The sequence below is a fragment of the Heterocephalus glaber genome, unplaced genomic scaffold (genome assembly GCF_053883595.1).
Source record: "Heterocephalus glaber isolate CG9 unplaced genomic scaffold, H.glaber_assembly_v1.0 deba00001465, whole genome shotgun sequence".
Lineage (NCBI taxonomy): Eukaryota > Metazoa > Chordata > Mammalia > Rodentia > Bathyergidae > Heterocephalus > Heterocephalus glaber.
Window position 1 is genome coordinate 4774548 of NW_028258312.1, and position 25825 is coordinate 4800372.

At 35.3% G+C, this 25825-nt stretch overlaps 1 protein-coding gene across 1 annotated transcript in view; it reads right to left on the minus strand.

Annotated features, from left to right (window-relative positions):
* Positions 1–17784: 17784 nt before the first annotated feature.
* Slc25a46 (solute carrier family 25 member 46) overlaps positions 17785–25825 on the minus strand; it is a 28538-nt gene continuing 20497 nt past the window's right edge. Inside the window, exon 8 of the mRNA XM_004841769.3 lies at positions 17785–21975. Within this exon, the coding sequence (XP_004841826.1) occupies positions 21397–21975 (579 nt within the window). The 3' untranslated portion in view covers positions 17785–21396. The remainder of the gene's footprint in view (positions 21976–25825) is intronic.

A 25825-nucleotide genomic window follows, 5' to 3' on the forward strand; every position in this document is an offset into this window, starting at 1 on the left:
GTCCTTTTCTAGTTGCACTGCATGCTTGGTTCCAGACAGAAAGCAGACTATTCCTTGTTCTAGACTATGTCAGTGGGGGAGATCTACTGTTTCATGTGCAGCAACAAAGCACAATTCCTGAAGAACATGCCAGGTTTTACTCTGGAGAAATCAGTTTAGCAGTCAGCTATCTTCATCATCAAGGAATAACTCACAGAAATTTAAAAATGGAAAATGTATTACTGGACTCAGAAGGGCACATTAAACTCACCGATTATTGCCTGAGTAAGGAAGGCTTACAGCCAGGAGACACAACCTGCACTTTCTGTTGCACTCTTCATTTTGTGGCTCCAGAAATTATAAGAGAGGAGGATCTCAGTTTTGGTGTGGACTGGTGGGCTCTGGGAGTGCTGATGTAGATGATGACTATCGGAGAGTCTTCATTCCATCTTGATGAGTGCTCTGATAACCCTTATGAAGACCCAATCAAGAATCTCTTCCAAGTAATTTTGGAAAGAGACATTTTCATACCTCGTTGTCTGTCTGTATAACTGCAAGTATCCTAGAAGGTTTTCTGAACAGGGACCCAAAAGAACAACTGAGTTGTCATCTTCACAGGGGCTTTGCTGATGTTCAGGAGCATCTATTCTTTCAAAATGTGGACTGGGACATGATGGAGCAAAAGCAGGTGGCGTCTCCATTTAAACCAAGTATCTCTGAGGGATTCAGTTTGGACAACTTTGATCCTGAATTTACTAACCAACTTGTCCAGCTCACCCCAGATGATACTGACATCGTGAGGGAGCTTGATGGATATGAATTTGCAGGTTTCGAGTATAGCAATAGTCTTATGATGTATGAAGAAGAAGGGGTCTGATCCTCATTTTTCAACTAGGCAACTATTGCTTATGTTGCCATTTAATGCTTGGAAAAACTTGTTACCAGTCTGGATATAATTAACCATTTCAGAGTTGTTTGGAAGCTAATTTTAATTTATTGTTTTGAAGCTATATTTAGATGTAATACTTGATTCTTATAGTCTATAGTAGAGAATATGGAATTTTTTGTTCATAGATTAGATTTTTATGAACTTATTTAACTAACAATGAGGCAATCGCTTGTTAACCACACTTGCATATACATTCCATTTGTTGAGTGGGGTATAATGCCTAATATTTTTTCTTTTTACTTATAATACAAGAAAACTATTTGTCTTTTCAGTAAAATATCTTACCTATGCTAGTTTCTCCTCAACCATATTGCATGTACCTTTTGGGCTCAGTTTATGGAGTCTTCAAGAAAACCCAAAGAATGGCAACAATTTTGAATTAAAACACATATACTTGTATCTTTTTTATATGAAGAAAATACAATATACAACTACAAGCTTTGGAAAGGTAATAGTTCTCATGAAATGGGGCATCTGAAAATGGTAAAAAGATAATTTCTTAAATGTTTACAAATTTTAAGTTGTTCTATTTTTCTTTGTTGAGGTTTTCACCATTATTCAGGGTGGTCTTTTGCTTTTCAATTTTTTAAGTAATAAGATTAACTGTATATTTTATAGAGAACTGCATTACAAATATGTTTTCAACTATTTTTGTAGTATTTAAGTATTATGTCAGTTCTTTTCATGTCATATAGAAATTGTCTCAAAATACTCTTTAGGGGAATAAGTCAGTTTATAGTCAGAATGGTTGACATTCTGGTGTTCTAAAAAAATTATTTTGCATAATCTTGTAGTCAGATCATTTTATGCATATGTAGCTTGGGTTAAATTTCAAGTACTGTGTTCAGCACTGGTATATTTACTGTATACATTTGTTTTGTTTTGATTTTTGTCATGTAGAACACTGACTTGGTCATCATAATGTAATCTGTGTTGTGTTCTTCTTTTTTCATGTTACAGCCTTTAAATAAAACATTAAATATAAATTCAAAACAAAAAACCTCAAAAGAACCAAATCCTTAACTTATATTTTGACCTTAGCATGTAGCAAGTACAGAAATTTGGAAACTTTTGATCATTGTAAGGTCCATATTTTACCATGTACAAAATTGTGATGTAATGTAATTATCATTATATTAAAAAAAAAACAAGCAAAAATTTAATTTAATTTATTATTATTTTTGGTAATGGGCATCGAACTCAGGACCTTGTGCTTGAGACTCAGGGGGCGGAACCACTGAGCTAAATCCTGGGCCTTAATTTAATTTAATTTTAAAAACTAAACCTTTTCTCCTCCCTTAACTGAGGGGCAGTGTAGGTTTGAAGCCCACAGAATTAAAAGGCTTGGGTTGATTTCCTTAGTCTTCATCTCTCTTTCAGATAACTAGCCTGCCTCTATTCCATCAAGGCTAAAGCAAGGAGGGAAGAAGCAATAAAGACTTTGATTGCCATCCACGTACAGTCTCTAAATATAACAGAAGGCATAAAACGCTTTACGGGTTGTATACAGATATCCCATCACTGGGGAATCTTAGATGCATTTATTTGACATTGATGAGGTACTTTCCAGATAACTGTCTCACTTTCTCCTTTGGACAGTGCTTATTTGAGGTCCAAAGACAGTGTCTGAGTTGCTCTTGATTGGGATTCTATTGTCCCTCCAGGCAAATTCTTAAGTTTGGTCATATAAATCCATCTTTGGCCTAACATATATGGATGGAAATATAGATACTTCCTAAATCTTGGGCCTCTAATCTGTTGGCACAGACTGCTTTACTCCCATCTCACTTAATATAATTTCCAGTTATGATTGAGACCTACATCCATATTTCCCAAGTGCCAAAGACCTATACTGGTTGACATATAGTCTACTCAAATACTTTTTTTTGAAAGAATGAGAAATCCTTCTCCTTTTTTTGCTAGTGGAGTGGTGTGACACATAGCTCACATAGAAATGTTCTCTAATTTCCAACTCTTTTATTGCAACTTGAAAAACTTTATGATCTTAAGGTCATGACTAAGGGCTAAAAAATTGGATTTTGATTATATCTTTTGCAAGAAATATATATATAGCCCCACTTTAGAATATTTTTGGCCATTTGTTCTTTTTCTTCTGTGAAGTGTCTATTCATTTCACTTGCCCATTTTTTTTATTGGTCTTTAAATTTCAAGGGGTTAGTTTTTGCGTTCTTAATATATTCTGGATATTAGACCTCTGTCTGAGAAATAGCTGGAAAAATATTTTCCCATTTTGTAGGTTTTCTTTTCACTCTGATAGTTGTTTCTTTTGCTTTGCAGAGGCTTTTTAATTTGATGCATTCTGATTTGTTGATTGTCAGTATTATTTCTTGTGCAACCAGGGTTCTGTTCAGAAGGTCCTTGTCTACACTTATGACTTCAAAAATTTGACTTATTTTATCTTCCAGCAGATTTCATAAAGAAATGCTCAACATCACTGGCCTTTAAAAAATGCAAATTAAAACAACACTGAGATTCCATCTTACCTCAGAAAGAATGGAGCCAGGTGTGATGGCACATACCTGTCATCCCAGCCCTTGGAAGGCTAAGGCAGGAGAATCACTACAAGTTCTAGGCCAGCCTGGGCTACATAGTGAGTTCGAGGCCAGACTGAACCACACAGTGAGATCCTGTCCAAAAAAAAGGAAATCAAATAATAACAAATGATGGCAAGGTTGCAGAGGAACACTTCTATGTTGCTGTAGTAAAATTCCTATAGAAATCAGTATGAAGATTCCTCAAAAAATTAAAAATAGAAATTCCATTTGTCCCAGATATACCCTTTCCTTCTAGGTATCTTCCTCAGAGAATTAAAGACATCATATCAAAGTGATACTTGCAGACACATGTTTAGAGCAACACAATTCATAATAACTAAATCTTAGAAGCAGCCTACATGTCCATGAACAGAAGAATGGATAAGGAAAATGTGGTACACAGAGTGGACTAATACTCTGTCATAAAGAAAGATAAACTTGAGGCCATAATATTAAGTGAAATAAATCAGACACACAAGTTTAAATATTACATGGTATCTCTTGTATGAGAAATCCAAATTGAAAATAAAGATAACAGGAATGGGAAGAAGTTTAAGAGATAAAGCAAGGGGAAGGAGAGGTGGGAAAGGGAATGAGAAAAGGGATTAAGTTATGTTACACACATACACCAGCTCTACATGAGGAATATAAACATTACATAGTCCAAACTGTACTAAGAAAAAATTTAAGAAGAAATGTTTCCACTATTTTATTTTGTCCTAGATATTTGTCACCTTAGCCTAAATTGAGACACATATTCTATTTTTATTTCTTATCACAACAACTGGCCCAAGTGGTTTTATACCAGGTCTCAATGGAATGAGTTCTTTTTTTTTTTTTTTTTTGGCACCGGGGATTGAACCTAGGACCTTGCACTTGCAAGGCACCATGGAGCCACTGAGCTAAATCAACGCCCCTGAATGGGTTGTAATTTACCTGGAAACTTCCTTGAAAATCCAAAACTCTTTTTCAAGATATTTGGTGCACATTGGGGGTAAAAATTGAAACAAGTGTAGTAACTTTTATTGTAAATATTAAGTTATACAAGGGATTAAACACTAAAATATATTTTCTTCATAAAATACAAAATAATTTAGAAAAATGGAATGATTCCCTTTGATCAGTCTCTCAAAAATCTTACTACTTTCTATATATTTGAATATAAAATGTTAAATTAATTTATATTATATTTATGTCTTGTGTATGTTTTACGGAAAGACATAAATTTCAAAACATTTACTGGTCACTGGCTCTGCTGCAATAGGAATTCAGATACACTTGAAATCAAAATTATATTAAACATTTTATCAGTCTAGATTATAGGACATGTTAAAGCAGGCACAGCATAAATTTTGCTGTTCATTGGCACCACATTCAATCTTGTATTTATAATAACAGGGTTGAATGTGGATAGGAGGAAAAACACTTGTAGAAACAAACCTACATCCAAGAAGATTTCCAAGCAGATAACTTGCCATTAAATTATGTTCCCAAACTAAGTCTATCTAAATTGAAGATTTGATAACATGGTGCTTTCTGATTTCTGATATGCATTGTTAGGTAACAGAGAAACTAATTACAGAACTCTGAGCTCCTGAAGGGGAGTTTCTCATGTCTTTACAGCCTCTGGAATTATTTATTTAGCCTTATCAGAATATTCCATTAGTTAGCATTTGTACTTTGTCAACAAATAATGGTAAGGTTTTTACTTGGACAAAACTACAAAAATAGGATTTAACAGATAATGAGAGTAAAAAGAAACATGTTATCTCCACCCATAATTGGACATTCAGAATTGCTTTATTTCTTTTGATAAAGACGTACAAGGAAGTTTCATGACATTTAATAAGTAGAAAGCTCACAAAGATTCTGGCAAAAATGTTGACTGATAGTCCCATTCTTTTTGCTTTGAACTTTCTTTTTTTATTTTTAGGGGATATTTTAATAGGAAATTAGGAGAGAGTACATTATAGATATCCTCTTCAGTCAGTAAAGCATATTTAACATAAGTACCCTCATCTGATCTCTCTAATCACAGAATGAAACAGAACTAAAACACCCTTTGCTTGAGGAAAGAAACCAAAGAAACAAAACCAGAAACATATTTTGGGATACTAGAAGAGAGAAATGACTGCATTATTATTCATGTAGGACAGGTATATACATGGATCAGATTTTATTGCAATAACTTATTGAAGAAATGAGTGTAATTGGAGAGTGAAAGTCAGAAAGGAAACAAATGAAAAAGAAGAGTCCTGATTTTTAGCAGAGACAGCAACATCAGCAGCAAAGAAGTTGTAATGAAATAAAACAAATTTATTTACAGAAAGGGGAATTTAATTCATCAAACACTTAGGCACCACAAACAAGAAAACAAATAATGAGCTGAATGCACAGATTTTTAAAATGAATGAAGTCTACTTTCTTATAACAGTTTCTTTTATTACCAACCTACTATACACATTACATCTATTTTATATTTTCAACCTTTTTCCATGATTAGTATTATAATTTCCATTTTAAATAACTTTCTCAGTGGTGTACTAGTGGTAAAGTATGGAGCTAGAATTGAAAAACAGATTTATCTAAATCCAAAATCTATTGTGTTTCCAGTACAATAAGCAACTGTATTGGTTGGGATTCTGTAGAGGAATAGAACATATAGAAAATACACATATAATCACACAGGGAATTTATTAGACAGGCTTACAAGGTCAGAGGTAGGAGAGCCCACAGTGGCCATTGCAAGATGGAGAAGCAGAGAATTCTGTACTCAATCTAGGAAGATGGAAGTTGCAACCAAGAGCAATAAAGGATACAGCAGTAGCCCATGGTTGAAGGCCTGGAAGCTCACTGGGGAGCCATTGATATGAGTCTGCATTGGAAGGCTGAAGAAACTGAAGACTCATATTTAAAAGCAATGACAGCAAAAGACACACCTGCTCAAGCAGACTGGAAGTCTTCCAAAACATACACTTTCTTCTGCTTTCCCTTTTTTATTCCATCCAGGCCATGAGCCTTTTGATTGGTGCCCCACACAAAAAGGGTAGGTCTTCTCCGCACAGTTTACTGGCCTACATGCCAATCTCCAAAGACACATCCAGAATGGTTTTATTAATCTGCTAGAATTATTTAATCTAGTTAAATCAACATCATAATTAGCAGTCACAGCAACTTTCTCAAAGTCAAGTGTCACAGTTTACAACCATGGCACAGTACAAAAGGTGTGAGATTACTCAGAGTCAGTGTTCAATTCAAACTCCAAGAAGTCCCAGAGGGAATGCCCTTAGCCAAGGCCCCTCAGCATGAGAGAATCTCATATAGACAGCCCCAAACTAAAGTTTCTGTGGCTATTTATTTTTAGAAGCAGGAAGCAAGGAAAAAGGACAAAAGAAGGATATTTGTGTTGGAATTTATGTAGGGGACAAGGAAAGGACATGGGAAGGTCAGAGTAGTCTGTTACATGACTGACCTTAGGGCCAAGCTAAGTAGTAAATCAGAGTATGGGCAGGAGAGGGTCAAAGCATTCATTCCTTAAGGCAGTGTGTTTTGATTCTACTTGGACTTGTGGCTGTATAGGCTATCTTTTCATCTCTAACTATGAATTTCAGGAGGCTTTTGGTGTGTGGCTCCAAAAATCCCTCATCTCTGCATATCTCTTTCAAACACAGCTCTAGCCAATGCTCCCATGGTCACGCACCAGACAAGTTTACTGAGAATGTAAGAAATGATCCTAGGGATTGCTGAAAAGCAACTAAGGAAGAAAAATGAAAGTAGGCAGGAGACCAAATGGGCCTACCAGTGTTCATGTCTTAGTCTTACTGAGACATGGTCAATAACTACCTTTACACTGAAATCTCAAACCATTAAAAATCCCAAACCATTAAAAGAGATCCATTATTTATCATTAATTTCCACAGAATAAATTATAAGATATAGTTTAGAACCTTCTATGAAAGTTTTTCAATTTTCACCATCCTTCCTTAAACATCTATATTATGTTCTTTCTTATCTTCTCTTCAGTAGCAAAGAAATAGATTACTTCCTCATTCATTTTCTCATGAGTAAATTTTTATGCTGGGCTCTAGAGAGAAAGTGAAGGAGAGAAGATTCCTGCCCAAATACCATAAGGACTCACATTCTAGAGTGTGTGTCCATGTGTGTGTGTGTGTATGTGTGATATTTTACTGATTAGGATTCTTGCCAAGAAGAAAGATACAAAGATCTGTGATTGAGAATGTGGTAGAGAAGAAGTGTAGTTCAGGAGATTCTTCTGTTTAGGATTAATTTTCCTGGCATCATTTTCTATGTTAGTGTATCCAGTTGTAAGTAAAATTCACTCTAAGTTAAACAGGAAAATATACCACATTGTGTTTTTTACTTTACAGCATATTTAGATGAACAAAGGAGCTGAGGTTTGAGAGTATGCATCAAGGAGTGACAAATAAGCTATTCCATGATACTACTTCAATCAATGATCCTAATGTGCTACCACTGGAAACAGACACAATGGTTTATCATTACTGTTCCTGAAAAAAATCAAAACATGTTGATGATATCCTCACCAAAGATTGATTGTGATGTTCTTTCATTTTTGATTTGAAGTGTGTCTCATACAGGCACATTAACTATAACTTCTAAGTCAGATGTTTCTGCCTTAGATTCAAGAAATGCTGGAAAAATGAATTCTGACTTCTATCTTGGAGTGATATAATTCAGATTGTTGGACATTCCACAAATACAAGAAAGCTATTGTAAAGATGGTGGGCACCACGTGATAAATAGCTACATCTATGACAGACATTGCTAGCTGCTTCCTCAGTTCCTGGTCTCCCCTGATTCCTCTGTAACAGACTGTGAACATCAATGTGCCCAGCTGTTATGGCTTGTATTTAGATGTCCCTCCAAAGTCTCATGTGAATGAGGTGGGGCTATTTTGGAGGTGGCTGAATCTAGAGTGTATGATGCTGCAGTTAAGGGCATGTGAGAAACCACTACACATGAGTGATTAGTTTGGCACCATCCTAATTCCAGTAGTCTGAATAAGATAAAAGGGGTAGAAAGACTCTGTTAAACTCCCTTGTTGCCTATGCTGCCTTGTGCCCACCACATTGTTTCTCCTCTGTGATGCCTGTTTGCTATTCCTTGTCTTGGAGCCAGGCAACTATGGGCTGAAACCTCTATGAACTGTGAGCTAAATAAACCCTTTCCCCTTTAACTTTGGGTGTTGGGTATTTTGTCTCTGCAATGAGAGAAAAGTAGAACACACCAGCTAAATATACTTCCTTACTTTCTCTAAATTCCTTGCAGTAAGAATTCAATATATGACACAATTTGAGCCAATCAGACCCAGAGAAATTTTCTCTGATTTCAAGAAAATTCTTCCTTCTTTTATAAGATGTTGTTCCTGTTCTTTCCTCCTTTCTTTTTGTCTATAATTTGAAATGAAGATGGAGATAAAGCAGCCACATTGCAACCATGAAAAAATAAGCAATAGGTAAAATTCCATATGCCTAGATGGCAAATTAGAAAGATACAATGATCTATATGGTGGTCCTATGTGGCCTATCTCTAGACTTTGTGTTACAAAGAAAAATAGTCATTATGTAAGATACTCTTGGCCAAGTCATCTGATACTTTCAGTCAAATATTTTTCTGGTTTTTACAATGACAAAACACTGAAAATTATTTCCATTTTTGAAAGATCCCAAAGTTGTTTATAATGACAAATACTTAAGGTAGAGCAACTAATTTAGGTACAACTAACTAAAAAATTATGTTGCTATAAATGAAGATACTCTTCCATGGAATAGAAACAGAAAGAAAAGATTTTTAAAATGAATTGAGAAGTGGTGTATTAACATAACATGTAAGTAATGATTTAAGTAGAGTGTGTTGAATGCATTAAATTATAGCCCACCTTGTATTGTTTTCATGGTCCACCATACCGCATATATTGAAGCTCAAACCTCAATACCTGAGAATGTGATTGTATTTGGCAATAGCATCTTTAAGGAGGAAATTAAGTTAAAATAAAGCCATTGGCACAGGTCTTGATGCAATCTGACCAATTTCACTCTCAGAAGAGGAGATTAAGACATACAGAAAGAAATGCCAGGGATGCATATGCACAACCCAAAGCCATCCAGGGTGACAGCAAGAAAGCAACAATCCCATCTGCAAGTCAGAGAATGGCCTCAGGACAAAACCAGTCCACAGAAACCTTAATCTCAAAGTAAAGATAGCAAAAATGTATTTGCTGATTATAGTTTATGGACAAGAGTTGTTTTAAGATACTGACAAAATAAATAACACTATAATGAAAATAAAATTATTTAAATAATAATTACACAAAGGGATATCTTTAAAAGCCATGGAAAATGCACCTTTCATTTGCAAAATTAACACCTACATACCCCATCCTTTGAAGTGACATTCTATATTACTTCTCTGTCTGGTTAATGATGACAACTCTAGCTGAAAATGCATAGTGAGGACCCTAGCTTGCTTAATGAGTGCCCACTACAGTCTTACAGAGTAAGACATCTCAGACACAGCTTTTTCACTGGCAAAAAGCTTAAGAAAAAGAGGACTCGCCTTCTGTTTTCTGTTTGACTCCATGCCTGGTTGGATGTGTTCACCTGTGCTCATCTGTATGATACTCAGATGTTCTCTCAGCCACAAAACCAGAAAAAGAGGGAAGAAGATAAATATACCCTTGCAAGCAGTAGTATTATTGGAATAAGAGCATGGGAATCACTAAGATATTGGGAAGATATGGTAAATAGGGTCAGAAACTTTTGGAAGGCTCAAATTGAAGGGAATGTCCACAAATACTTTCTTTGTAAGGGTTGAACACTAGGAAAGAAGGTGTTAACTTACTTTAAATTTTTTCCCTCATCTCTAATAATTTACTTCTAAGATTGATGTAGCTCTCTAATTAAAAAAGCAAAAACTTTTGTGATTCATTACGAGCTAGATGGTCTTGATAAAGGCTGAAGGTCCTGGGGGCTCAGACAATGGAGGGGGAAAGTGAGAAGGTGTAGGTGTAAGAACATCGCCAAGCATGCTGTGGAGACAATGAGCTGCTGTTTCCAAAGACTGGGAAGGGGGACTGCAGTCTCTGACTGGGAGCATGGGTGATAACAGGGACACAGATTTGCTGTAGAAGCTGTGTTTGAGACAGTGAGATTCAACTGCTGCTTCACTAGAAGGTTAGCAAAGACAATCAAACCCTGCTAATTACTATTCTTCCCCTAGTGGTTCTCAACAGATCAAAAGCACATCAGAGCACCTTGTAATCCACAATGTTCTGAAAAGAATTTGTACAAGCTGGGGACGTGGCTTAGCAGTAGGGCATTTGTCTAGACTCTGGTTTTGATCCCCAACAATAGTAATAGTGATAATTAATAATAATAATAAATGTAACAATTCAATATTTTATTTATTCATTCAGCTAAGCACACCTACTATTTTTTTTTTTTTTTGTACCGGGGATCAAACTCAGGTCCTTGAGCTTGCAAGGCAGGCAGCGGAGCCATTGAGCTAAATCCCCAGCCCTGCACACCTACTATTTTTAAGATAGGACTAGTACGCACAAAGATTAAACTTAATTTGGTGTTTTCTGCATTTTAACCCAGAGCACAGCAAAATGATCAATAAATGTATGTTGAATAAATAGAATGAAAATAATTTCCTAAATCTCTGTTTAGGATTAAACATCTCTGGAAAACCAACTGTATAGTTTGGTTTTTAATTGCAGAGATCCTGTAATGATTCATTCTGTGTATAAACTTGACTGGGCCATGGGGTACTTATCAGTACATTTTTGGTCAAACATTATTCTGAATGTTTCTGTAAGGGTATTTTAAAATAGCTTTATTATTTAAACAGGGGACTGAGTAAAGTAGATTGCCCTTCCTACTGTGGGAGGGCTTCACCCAGTAAGTTGAAGGCTAACTTTCAGCCAATAAGAAAGGAATTTCTACTGTCTGGCTGCCTTTAAGCTCAGAAGTCTTCTTCTTCCTTCCTTCTTTCTTACTTCCCTCCCTCCTTCTTTCTATTCTCTCTCTCTCTCTCTCTCTCTCTCTCTCTCTCTCTCTCTCTCTCTCTCTCTCTCTCTCTCTCTCTCTCCTCCCTCTCTCCTCCTTTCCTTTTTTGTCCTGCCTCAGACTTGAACTAAAACATCAGCTCTTTCTGGTTCCTGACATTCCATTGACTCTCTTGCTTCTCAGGCCTTTGAACTCACACTGGAGCTACACCCTTGTCGTCTTCTAGTCTCCACCTTGCTGACTGCAGGTCTTGGAATGTGTTAGCCTTCAGAATTTCATGAAACAATGCCTTATAATAAATTTTTTCCTGTATATATTCATCCTACTAGTTCTGTTTTTCTGGAAAACCCTGATCAATACAGATGCCTTGAATGTCATTTATATCCATAAGATCTAAATTTTACCACTTCAGTATTTTAGTATATCCTAGTATACCTTGGTAGTTGGAAAAAGGCTTTGTACCCAGAAGTCAGAAAACAAATTCCAAATTAGATTAACTGGTTGTGCTATTCTCTATATATTCAATAAAATTAATCACTTCTGATTTGACTCTGTATAAAGGTAATTTCAAGGACCAGATGGAAAATATATGTAGAATTATATGCTTTGAAACAATAAAGTTTATTTGGTAATAAGAATGGCATGGTAAAGCCAGGCATAGTAGTGCATACCTGTAATCCCAGATTTCTGGAAGGCTGAGGCAGGAGAATCCAAACTTCAATTCTAGCCTGGGCAATTCAGTGACTTGGTGAGACCCTGTCTCAAAAGTAAACAAACAAACAGGACTGGGAATGTATTCCAGTATAAAGGTCTAATACCACACACACACACACACACACACACACACACACACGATAGGTTATGTAAATTGTACATTAATGGAACTTCAACATTTTCAGCAAAAAAACAAAACAAAACCCCTCTAGTGAATTACATATCAAGATGGAAACAAAGGAAAACATCTGCTCCAAAGAATAGCCTGATTAATAGCTGAATTATTATTTTTCAGTACCTGGAATGATAATTTCTCCACAAATCCATTTATTTCAATTTATTTAACCAGGTGTAGCTTATCATCTTTAAAAATAATTCAAAGGATATTTTTAGGTTTAAACAAAAATGTGGTAGAAAGTACAGAGTTCTCATACATTCCCTCTCCTTCCTCTCCAGTTTTCCTTACTATAATCATCTTGAATTAGTGTGAAACATTTATTTCAACTGATGAATCAATACAGGCATATCATTAATATATTATTAACCAAAGTCTAAAGTATAAATTAAGGTTTATTCTCTGCTATTCCAAATGAATGGTGCAATACAAATTACAGTATCATACCACAGTTTTATTGCCCTTAAAATTTCCTGTGCTTATTTTACTTATCCTTATCTAACTTCCCACTTTCAACCTTCAGACAATCACTGATCTTTTTACTATATTTAAAATTTTTCCCTCTTCTGCAATGTCATAGAATTACAATCATACAACATGTAGCCTTTTCAGATGGATTTGTTTCACTGAGTATGTAATAAGATTTCTCTTTATCTTTGTTTCAGTCAGTAGCTCATTTTAAAGATAAGTAATTACATTCTATTGTCTGGATTACCACAATTTGTGCATTCATTTACTAATGAGCATCTCTGCTCCTTGCAAGTTTGGACAGCTACAAATAAAGCTGGTATAATCGTTCCAGTGTAGATATTTGTTTGCACATAATTTTTCAACCAAAGGGTAAATACCTAGGAGTGTGACTACTGGATGGTGTAAGACTTTGTTTGGTTCTGTAAAGAACTGTTCAAGTATCTTTCAGAATGGTCGCACCAGTAATGGGAGAGCTACTGTTGATTGACAACCTTGTCAGCATTTGACGTTGTCAGGTCTTGGTATTTAAGCCATTCTAGTAGGTTTTTCTGATGATATTTTATTGTTGATTTAATTTTCAATTCTGTAATGATTTATTACAATTCTGTAATGATTTATGATGTTTAGCATCTTTACATATGCTCATTATTGTCTGTATATAACTGATGAGGTGTCTAGGTGTCTGCTCAGACTCTGTCTATTTTAAAGTTTTAAAAATTTTTTCTTACTGTTGAACTTTAAGATTTATTTGTATATTTTGGATGGGCAATCTTAATTATACAAATGGCAAATTATACAAATTGGCAAATATTTTCTTAGAATGTGTGGCTTGTATTTTATCTTTGTTTTCAAAGGTATTTCAATAGAGAACATTGATTAATATAATTATCAAATGTTGCCCTCTTTAGCTATATTGTGTACATAGATATATGTTTTTGTTACTTCCTCATCACTGAGACACAATACCTGACATCTACAACTTAAAGGAGAAGTTCATTTTGGCTCACAGTTTGTAGAGGTTTCAGTCTGTAGTTGGCTAGCTCCAGAGTAGGGCAGCAAGACAGAGGGGCATGCAGAGGAGAAACAGCTATGGCATAGTTTCTGGAAGCAGAGAGAGATCAAAGGAGGAGAAAGGGACAGAGACCCTTCCAGGCCTATCTTCCAGACCTACCTACTCTGAACAGGTGTCACCTCCCAACGTCATATCTGGCTAATCTTCTGGTGAACATCATAATCCCACAATCCAATTAACACCCCAAAACCATGCCTGTGAGTGCACTAGGCTTGGGTGGTTGGACATCTAGGTATGAAACATAATACATGTCACTGTAGATATTCCAGTGTTATTTTAGGTAGTGTTAGTTATTTTTCCGAGCCATCATGAATAGATTCTTTTCATGTACTTGTAAAGGAACTAATTTAGCTTCAGGATGTAATGGAAGAAAATATTATCTCAAAATTATGTAACAGAAATAGTTTTTATATTTACCTCCTGTCTTGGTCACTCATCAAAATACCCCCCCAAAATATCCAACAACTATAACTAAGGTAGGAGAAGTTTATCTTGGCTCTCATTTCAGTCCATAGTTAGTTGGCTCCAAGGCAGGATGTCCTAGCAGAGGGCCATGATGGAAGAGAGCTGCTAGAAATTAAGAATTTAACCATTTACCCCGAGTGTCACTTGGCAGTGTGTTCATTTTTGTACTGACTATACTGAGAATTGCTTGGGCAAGTGTCATTTTAACCAGTCAATTCTTGTTGGTGATTGGTTGATGGAGACATTACAGCTAACTTGTGGTTAGCAGGTAAGATCTGGTCAGAAGAGGTGGGTCACTGGGGGAATAACCCATTAGGGTATATCTCCCTTTTTGGCTTCTCCCTTCACTCTCTCTCTGATTCCTGTCCACCATGCCATGAACAGCTCTCAATTCTTCTTTTCAGGAGATACATTTGTACATCTGTTTATTTGTTTTATATTAACTATTTTCTGCATAATTTTTAATTTAGAATGTTGTATTCACCTTTGATGTTTGTTTTTAGTGAAATCTAATAAGTTCTGGTGGTTTCCTTTTACTAATTGTGAAAAATTACCTATAATTTTGTGCTACAGTTATAGCTAGAGCTATAAAAACTTTTACCATAATTACGTTAGATATGATTTTTATACTTCTCCAGAACTCAGTGATATTCTTTTACAATACAAATTGGACACATTTGGGACACTGAGACTGAATAGCAAGGAAGTATCAGAAGATCCGCAAAAGAAAGCACTGAAAAAGGGAGAAGTGTTAGCATGTCAGAGAGAAAACTTTCAAAATATTTAGATTAGAATGAGTACACAATTTTATGATTCATGTATTCATTCACCATTTTTTACATCTGTGTTTTTGTCTATGTATAGTGGAAGTGGGGAGAAAACTGATCTCTAGTATAAAATTTTGATACTTAAAAAATATTTACAGGCAACTACAAGGTCCATAAATCTCAAGAAAGAAGAGAAGGATGAGAAGGGGAAGGAAAAAGGGGAATTGAAGAGGTAAGGAAGAGAGAGATTACTTTTAACCTGGAGCCAGGAAAGGAATGGAGAAGACTGTGGAAGAACCTACTAAACACCTCCCAGAAGCCTTCCATTGTATAGAGATTAAGATGAAAAGCAATTTGTCAGTCACTGAGAATAGTAGTTGTCTTAGTCCATCTGTTGAATGCCACTGTTTAAACCAAGGTAAACTTTGGCCTGTTGACCAGGCTAGCAGTACAACAGGTAAGTAAAGTATAAGATCCTAGCTCTGTGGCTTACTAACTGTATAATCTTGGACACAGTCCTGAATCTCCTAGAAATCTAGTTCCTGCATCTGTAAAATGAAAATATTATTAGCACCTATGTCATAAAGTTGCTGCTGGTTACTCTTAATTCTTAACTTGATTTGATTTAGAGATTCCAACATTGATGATTGAACTGTGAGGACACAACTCATCAATGACTCAACCCACTGATAAATTCATAGTTAAAAGGGTTATTAGGAAGTGGGGTCAAGTTGAAGAAATTGGGCCATGGGATGTGACCTTGGCAATTATATCTGATCCCTGGCCCCCTCTTCTCAGGCTCTTCTCTGATTCCGGATACCATGAAGTGGGCAGCTTTCCTCTACCATACTCTTCCACCATGATTTTTTTTTTAACTTACAGTAGTTGATCATGGACTGAAACCTCTTGAACCATGAGCCAAAATAAACCCTTTCTCCTTTAAATTGTGTATGTCAGGCATTTTGTCTCAGTGATGGAAAAGTGAGGAATACAGTCATATGAAAGAACATTTAAATTCTTGATGGTCTGGACATTGTACTAAGTGCTAAAAAAGTTAAATATTGTTTTTTCTCTTAAACAGCATATTAGACTAATCCTGACCTCAAGATTCTGGCAATATAGCTACACTCCAACCATTTTTATTTACATGAAACATTCTTTACCATCCTTGTCTTTTAACTTGGTGTCTTTCTAAAACTGAGCCTTATAGATATCATACAGATGTATTAATTCATTATATCAATCTGCCTTTTAATTGGAGATTTTAATTCATTTATATTTAAATTACACATAGACTTTTGCCATTTAACTTTTTTTCCTGTATCTTTTTTATACAATCCCTGCATTACTCTCACTTCCTTTTCATTTTTGGTAGCAGGTGCTTTTTTTTTATAGTGTGTTGTTTTTTCCTTTTCCTGTATATTTTAAAATTTATTTTCAGTGTTAACATCAGGAGTTCCAACTAACCTTCAGCGTACAACCATGTCTGAATAATACCAATTTAAGTACATAGTATACACTCCACTCATATATCCAACCCACTATCTATACTATTCTTGACATTACATCTTTATATATTGTATGGCCATTAAAATAGATTTACCATTATTTTTATGCATTTGCCTTTTAAATTACATAGGAAAAAGGAATCATAAAACTAAAGTAATATTTGCTTTTATGCTTACATAATTTTTACGGGTGTTACTATGGTCCTTTCTCTGCAGTTTAAAGCACTTCTTTATTATTTCTTGAAGGAATTTCTACTAGTAAGAAACTCCTTTAGCTTTTGTCTGGAATGTCTTAATTTCTCCTTCATTCTTAAAGGATAGTTTTGATAGAGTTCTTGTCTAACAGGATTGTTTTTAAATTTCTAGCATATCATTCTAGTGCCTTCTACAGAGTAATGTCTGTTCTATTCCTTCTAGAACCAAAGACCAGGTCCTACACTGGGCACATGAACTACCATTTTCAAGATTGCTACTAATCCTGGAGGAGATGGGAGCAAAACCAAGCTGAAATGCTCGAAAGCTTCTCTACTAGTAAGGCCACTTACCCCCAGAGGACACTTGGGTATCATAAACCTGTTTTCCAGGGTTCTGACAATGTTGGTTTGGGCAGTTTCTGGATTGTTTTTGTGTTCTATTTCTACAGAGGGACAGGAGTTTTGGAGCTGCCTACTCACTATTTTGTTGCTGGTACTTCCTCAGCTGCTTAATGTAGTACAAGTCATAAACTTCAGCTATTTCTTCCTTACGAAAACAGCATTTAGTCAAATAGTACTCCTCCAAAAAGGTTGTAGGATTGTTGTGAAAATAAAATATGGAAATGGTTATGAATTTTACAAAAATACATGCATACAAAATCTTATTTTAGGAAATGTTGTTAGCCACATCAACTTTTCTCATGAGCCACATCAACTTTTCTCATGAGCCACATCAGTTACATTGGTTTTATGTTACAGGATTTTTAAAATAGTGGTCAAAAAGCTTAACTTTACAAACATATTTTTCTCAATTTTCATTTCTATCTTAAAAATACACCTTATCTTTTATCAACAGTCCTCAAACATCAGTAAGAGAAAAATACTCATTTTATTCAACATTTTATTGAACTTTTCATATTACACAAATTACTACCCCAAACATTTAAAATCCCAACGAGACAAAAACAACTTAAAAAAGAAAGACACCGAACAAAACATCTACTGGAGCTGAGGCAATATCAAATAAGATTCATTGTCAAATCATAAGTTTTTGTTACTCTGCTATACAACTTGGTACCACAGTAATGATACTCAATGACTCAAAACATAATACATTACACATTCAGAGAGAGAGGGAGATACATTAAGTATTACACAAATTCTAGTGCAATGTGAAGTTACTGAGGATTTTTTTTCACTTATATAATTTTTCAAAATAATTCAAAACTTGAATCTTCTCAAAAGCTGGCAGAATAATTTTTTCTGTTCCACAAGAGCTATAAGCAAACTGAGAGCAAATAATTCCATAATCTCAGTTGATAAAAGATCAAAATAGATGTACAAATTACTTGGATAGAAATATTGAAACATTTGTGCCCAATGAATAAAGTGAATGCTTTGTACAGTTATAACAAAGCCAGTGCTAGAGTTGTAATGATGCACAGCTGCATTAAGTGAGCAGGATCTCTTACTTTTCCAGTTTTGTGTCTTAAAGGTATTGCCTAAGGTATCAAATACTCCAATCTACAATCCTTTCCAAATTAGCTCATTTTAAAAGTATTATAACATCTAATGCTGGATGTTTGGAGGCTTGATAAATAACTATATTAATGTAGGTTTCTTTAAGCCCCCATAAAATAGAGGATACCCTAGGAAAGCATATAATTTAATAACTTGATTCATAAATTAAAATAGGTTTTTATCAGTTTTAATTCAATCACTTTCAAGCTATTTTACTCAAAGTAAGGAACCCCATAATGTAAGAGAAGCATATTTTAAGCACCATGGCTAAAATCTGGGTTATAATAAGAGGACCATTGAGCCTATGGAACCACTTAATAGAATCATATCAATGTTATTAATCATACTGAATTTAAGAATACACTAATCTAACACCTTAAGAAAAGTATCCTATGGATAGTAGATTTTGGCACCCAAATTAAAGAATAGCAATTTTAAAGAGAGAAAGAATATCTGGTAGTTATTTATTCTTTTTTAAATTCACTAAAAAATATTGGACCTGTTAAAATTGAAGTGCTTTATTTTTAGATATTTTACTTTGTTTGTAAAAGAAGTAAAAACATTAATATTTTACTATACTTTTCAATTTTAGCTTTCATGTTAATTTATATTCTCATGGAAAAAAATGGAAATAAAGTCTTTGTAAATAGGGAAGGGTGGAGGGCGTGAAGGGAGGGCTAGGAATGGGGAAAAAATAAGAACCAAGATGCATTATATAAAGGTACAATTCCCAATGAGAAATGTAATTGTGTTGTATACCTACAATGTACCAATAAAAGAATACAAAAATAAAAAAGATATATTCTCTAATGAGACAGAAAATAGGACCAACCTTACTTGTGCATGGTTCAGTCTGTCTTATGATTCTATAATGAAACAAATTTATGTAACTTTATATTCATGCTTTCAACAAATCCTGAAAAATCTAATATTTAGATCAATGAAGGATTTCACATAATTTTCACTTGTAATAATACTTGATTCCATTCAGATTCTATTCTAGAAATTTTCTGAACATTAGTTTCCTGGTTTATTTATTTCTGAAACCTGATTTTTAAAAAGTGGGGGTTATAGCTGGGCGTGGTGGTGCACGCCTGTAATCCCAGCACTTGGGAGGCTGAGACAGGAGAATTGTGGTGAGTTTGAGGCCAGCCTGGGCTAGTGAATTCAAGGCCTGCCTGAACTACACAGTGAGACCCTGTCTCCAAAAAATAAAAAATAAAAAAAGGGAGGAGTTAAGAGGATAAATAAATTACAACCATCTAAGAATTATCCTGCAGTTTAAAAATATTAAAAACAATTTAAACCTCATTGGACAAAATAAGCCACACTTTAAAATATTACCCTGAAATATACAATGTGATCAATGTGTTTATTTTCCCTTTTAGTGAAATTTAAATTTAAAAATGGAAAACAATGTATTACAGTAAACACACACACCACAGTAAACATAGTTGCTACTTTTATGATGTTTTTACAATTTTTTTCATATAACTTTTTGTTCCAACACTGTTAATCACAAAAATAACCATCTCAGTGACATTTAACAAGTAACAAATTTCAGTTGGTATGCATTCTGTGTGGGGAAACATCCACGCAAAGTCACTGCACCTCAGAGCACCAAATAGTTCACGATAAAACTGTGATCATCCTCATGAAGAATGAAACTTTAAAGTGTTGAATAATGGATCAGTCAAACACATATCACTTTGCTATACAGAGCAAAACCCATCAAATTAAATTTAGGGACAATTTTCTTTTTAATTAAATTATTCTTTTTTGATTATTTGTTGAAATGTTCCCCCACACTCCACCCTAACTATACAAAAATGCATGAACTATTGTTTCTTCAGTATTCACCCAAATGTATTTAAAGAAAAAATGATAAGGATATCTTGTTTTCCTCTTCAAGTATTTCTAGTTCGGAGAATGACACTTTAAGCAAAAACAGAGGAAAAACAAAATGAATGTGTTATTTAATGACTACATGCTAGGCAAAAGACACAAATCCTCAGCAGAAGTTTGTCTCTTCTAAGGTAAGTCACTCAGAAGTGAAAGGCAAATGAGGTTTCTTTAAATACACAATTTATAAATATGGAAACAGCAATAGCTGCATGATTATTTTACATTCTTTTAGAAGTGTGGCCCTAAAAACAGACTGACAATTTACGTAGCTAAGCAAACTGAACTTTATAAACGTATAATGAATTTTAAGTGGCTGGTACTAAAGTACTGGCTTTGGATGTGGACATAAATTCTATAAATGACTAAATCTTTTGGGTATCTTGGCTTTTTGATGTTTTACTCTGGTGTTCAAGCAGAAAGTGTATGATTTCATTTTATGCAACACGCTGATCTACAAGTGGAGAGTTTGTAGGATAAAGGAAATTCCAAGTTATATATGTGTATGCACATAAATGGATTTATATAATACACATATACAACCACTAAAATAGTTATAGAGACAGTGCAATATAAAACCCCCCAATGTCTGCTTACTGCTGGCCAAATTTGATCTTTAGTCCTTTTCAATAGTGACATAATTTATTTGCTTAAAGGTAAAACCTCACTGATACAGTGATATTCTACTGCATTAAGGATAATATTCCAGTATCAATCTAGAAGATGAAATAACTATAACAAATATTAAGGTCAGATAGAACAGATTCAACTCAATGAAACTTCATTTTATATTTGATGACAAATTTTTGCTTTCTCCTAGTATCATTTTTACTTCAGTACAAGTGCTACGCTAGCTAAAATTTTATTCTTACAAGTGTTAGCTGTATTGAGCTTTTAAACTTGAAATACGTTTTGTTTTTTTTTTAAAGAAGAGTGAATTCAATCAACAGACACCTTTTCTACCAGTTTCACTTTCTACTCCATTTTTTTTCCCAGTACTTCATTTTCATCCTTTATAATTTCATAGCAAATTATCCAGATTACATCTTCTGGACTAACTAGTGATAGAAATTTCAAATGCTATTTTGAAGAAGTGTAGAGTAAATAATTTTGGTAATCTGTAAGACAGCTGCATGCAGTGTGTACTGTATTATAACAGCACCAAACCCTTTATAAAAACCAAGGACTCCTTCCTCCTGCTTTATGGTATTGATACAGTCTCTCATTCCCTCATACTGTGTATTAATTGGAAGCACTTCATAGCCAAGGTCTGTATTGTCAATTATTGTGCGTGTTCCTTGAATGTGAAGGCGGTGCAAAACTGTTTCCAGCGGGAAGAGTATAACATCAGAGCAAAGACTGGCAGCAAAGTTAGCAATAAGTTCTGGAAAATAAGCATCCAACATACTCTGCACAGGGCTACTGCTCTCCGCTAGGTGGCTATTATAAGTCTTTCTCTTTAGGATTAGTAGGACAAACTTCTGAATGATTGAGCTGATGATGTAGTGGAGAACTCCATGCAGCACCGTAGGGAAGATCAAGGAAAGAAGAGGAAGGAGTCGTTTGCTGTGAGGCACTCCCAAGCCTATCACTCTTCCGATTCCTTCTTTAACACATTCCAAAATGCCAGTATTGTCTCGAATTATCTCACTCTGAAATAAAAAAGATAAAGTAAAACAACACGTGTTTATTTTGCCACACAAGCAAAGGGACTCTTTCTAAGTCTCTTTTAAATTAATGTACTGGGTAAAGAAGAAAAACATCAATGATCTGAAGACTTCAACTATTCTCTAGGCATTCATTTTTTTTCCTCCCAAATAAAGTCTGGTAATAGTGAAGTTGGGAGGAAGTCTTACTGGGGCAGGGAGATCAGGGAGGAGATACACAGTTGTGTACCTCTGGTTTCCTAATGTCAAGAAGCATATCAGCACTCAGCAACTACTTGATGCCTCGAGAGTAACATTGGGTTTCAGAGTCATTAAACGTTGGTTTAAATCCTGCCTCTATTACTTACTGGTTAAATAATCATTGCCAAGTTACTAACTTCTCACTGTAAGTGCACCACTGTATAAAAATGAAAATCAGTACCACCTACTATTTTTTGCAGAGCTGTATTAAACGAAAAATAAGCCTGACACCCAGTGCCACTCAATAAATGTTAGCCTTGTTACCATCTGAAAAGTCTACCTTTTGTTAATTTTGGAGACAGGAATAAGAAAGTTTGTGATATAACTAAGCCCATTGGTGCACACTTGTAATCCCAGCTACTCAGGAGGCTGACTGCAAGTTTGAGGCCAGCCTGGGCAACTTAGTGAGACCTAGTATGAAAATTAAAAAGAAGAAGAAAAAAAAAAAAGCTGGGGGTAAAGCTCAGAGGGCAAGTGCTCAGTGATGGAGTGCTTGCCAAACCTGGGCAAGGTTCCTCAGTTCAATCCCCAGTACTAAAACCAACCAATTTATCAAGCAATCAGTCAATCAAAGCAAGTGTGTAGTAAACTGAATTGGATGAGAACTAAACCAAATTCAATGGTTAGGTTCAATGTTGATCTTATGGGGAAATTTGGTTCGGTTTGCGACCAGAACTGTGGCAAGAATTAAGTCTGTGAAGTGAGATATCATTCTAATTCAATTGTATTTTTAACACCACAAGCAACAGGAATGGCTTGGTGCATTGCATTTGGTATATGAAAGAGAGGAATCAAAAATGTTCAAGTCTGTTGGTCACAGGTCCTGAAGAAACAGTACTGCTGATGTAGTGACTTGGGAAAGTAGACCAAGAATGCAGAAATGCTAAGTATCAATCTAGATTATAAGAAAAAAGCTCAAGCAGACATATTATGAACATGGAAGTCCTCAGTAAACAGATGATATTTTAAACCAGAGACTAAAATGAATTCACTAAGTTTACTAATTGCTATGGTTTAGATGTCAAAGGTACTCCAAATGTCTCAGGTATTTACACATGAGGCTTTTGAAAGGTTTTTAGATCACAGGGACGCTAGAGATTAGATCATAAGTGGATTAATCAGCTACAGGGAGGGGTGGGGGCTAGTCAGAAAAGGTGGGTTGCTGGGGGGCATGACTTGGAAGATGTATTTTCCTTCTATGGTTTCCACCTTCTGTTTCCTGGCTGCTATGGATTAAGCAGCTTTCCTCTTCTATGCCTTTCCACCATATTGTTTGTGCCTTGGAGCCATGGACTGAACCTTCTGAAACCACAAGAAAAAAAAAAAAACCTATCCTCCATTAAGTTGCAAGTGTCAGGCATCCTTGTCCCAGTAATGGAAAAGTGACTAGTACACTAATTCATTTCCCTATCTCTGACCTTGTTCTCCTTTCCACTTCAATTTATATTTAAGACAATAACTAAAGATAGCCTAATAAAGACGTAAGTCAGATCATATAAGCTTTCTGCTCAAACCCACCATCTCTCTAAAATGCCCAACCCCAACTCCCATTCTCTCCTACCTTGTCTAATTGGCACCAATCATATCTGACTCCTTTCTTCTCTTTAAAACACATATAATACTGTCCTACTAGAAGAACCTTGCACTTACCTCCCTTCTGCTTAGTATGTCCTTTGAGTTATTCATGCTTTCTCAGCCTAAGACCTTTACTCAAATATCTTTCTTCTTAGTGAGGCCTTTCCTAGGATTGTCTTAAAACATATTAACCATTCTCCCTACCCATTACACATCCTATTTGTCTTCTCTGCTTTATTTTTGCTTTCTTTAACACTTATCACCATCAAATGTACTTTAAAAGTATCTTGTTTATGGCTGCCTTTCCCACAAGCACACAAGTGCTGGGGGGACATAACATTTATGTCTCCTTTATTTGTTGCTGTATCCTCAGGGTCTACAAGTGTGTGACATAAACTGGCATTTGTGAATGTTTGATAAAGAAAAAGAAAGTTTAGCAGTTAAAGAAAATGAAACAGTAAAGTGAAGAAAAACAATGTTCAAAGAGATCTGAGCTCCCCGATGGGCAAAAAATCACTGAGCTTGAAGTCAGAAGAAAGACACTACAAGAAGCTGGATATGCAATAAAGGAAGAATTACAATGATGGCTTATGGGGTGAGGGGAGAAACAAATTTTGGACACTGTCATTCGAACTAACAAGTCATGGATGATTAGTTATGAAGGATAAAAAGAACATAAAATAACATGCTCTCCTAAAATTAAAATTTTTAATTGGATTGAAGATAATAAAGCACCATGTTTTTTTCCTTAAATTCTTTTATTGGTACATTGTAGGTATACAACACAATTACATTTCTCATTGGGAACTTGTGCCTTTACATGACGCATCTTGGTTCTTATTTTTTCCCCATTCCTAGCCCTCCCTTCACACCCTCCACCCTTCCCTATTTACAAAGACTTTATTTCTATTTTTTCCATTTCTCAGCATTTTTCCTTTCCCTTCTTTCTTTTCCCCTGCCCCTCCCACTACCCGTACCCCTTTGGATCTTTTCTTCCTATTTTGCATTGTCAATTATTCATTCTAATCATTGGTACATTTTAGGTATACAATATAATGACATTCAGCATTGGAAAGTTGCACCTTTACCTAGTCTTTCTTGATTCTTATTTTTCACCATTGCCCAGCCCTCCCTTCAACCCTTCTAGTCCTCCCTATTTACAAAGATTTTGTTCCTATTTTTCCATTTTTTCATATTAATCCCATTCCCTTCTATCCTTTCCCCTCGCCCTCCCACTTCCTTCTCCTTTGCCCCTTTTCTTCCTATTTCACATGACCTATTATACATTTAGTCCTTATTTACATTTTCAGTTTCTCACACCAGAGAAACTATGCAGTATTTACACATGTGTGTCCTATTTGTTTCACTTAAGAGTATCACCTCAATGTGCATCCATTTAGCCATAAATGTCTCTAATTTCTCATTTTTTATGGCTGAGTAGTACTCCATTTTATTAAAAAAAACACATTTTATCTAGTCTCCAGTTGATGGGCATTTGGGCTGTTTCCAAGTTTTAGCTATCACAAACTGTGCTGCTATGAACATGGGTGCACATATATCACTGTGGTATGATTCTAATTCTTTGGGGAAGATCCCCAGCAGGGGAATAGCAGGATCAAATGGGACTTCCAGTCCTAGTTCTTTGAGGTATCTCCATACTGATTTCCACGGTGGTTGCACCAGTCTACACTCCCACCAGTAGTGGAGCAGGGTTCCTCTTTCTCTACAGCCCTGCCAGCATTTGTTATTGGTTGATTTCATGATAGCAGCCATTCTTTCTGGAGTGAGGTGGAATCTCAGCGTTGTTTTCATTAGTATCTCTCAAATGACCAGTGATGTTGAACACTTTTTCATGTATTTATTTGCTATTTCTACTTCTTTGTCTGAGAAATGTCTGTTCATTTCAGATGCCCATTTTCAGATTGGGTCTTTAAATTTGGGAGGTCTGATCTTTTGAAGTTCTTTATAGATTTAAGGTAGTAGACCTTTGTCAGAGGAAAAGCAGGTGAAGATTTTTTCC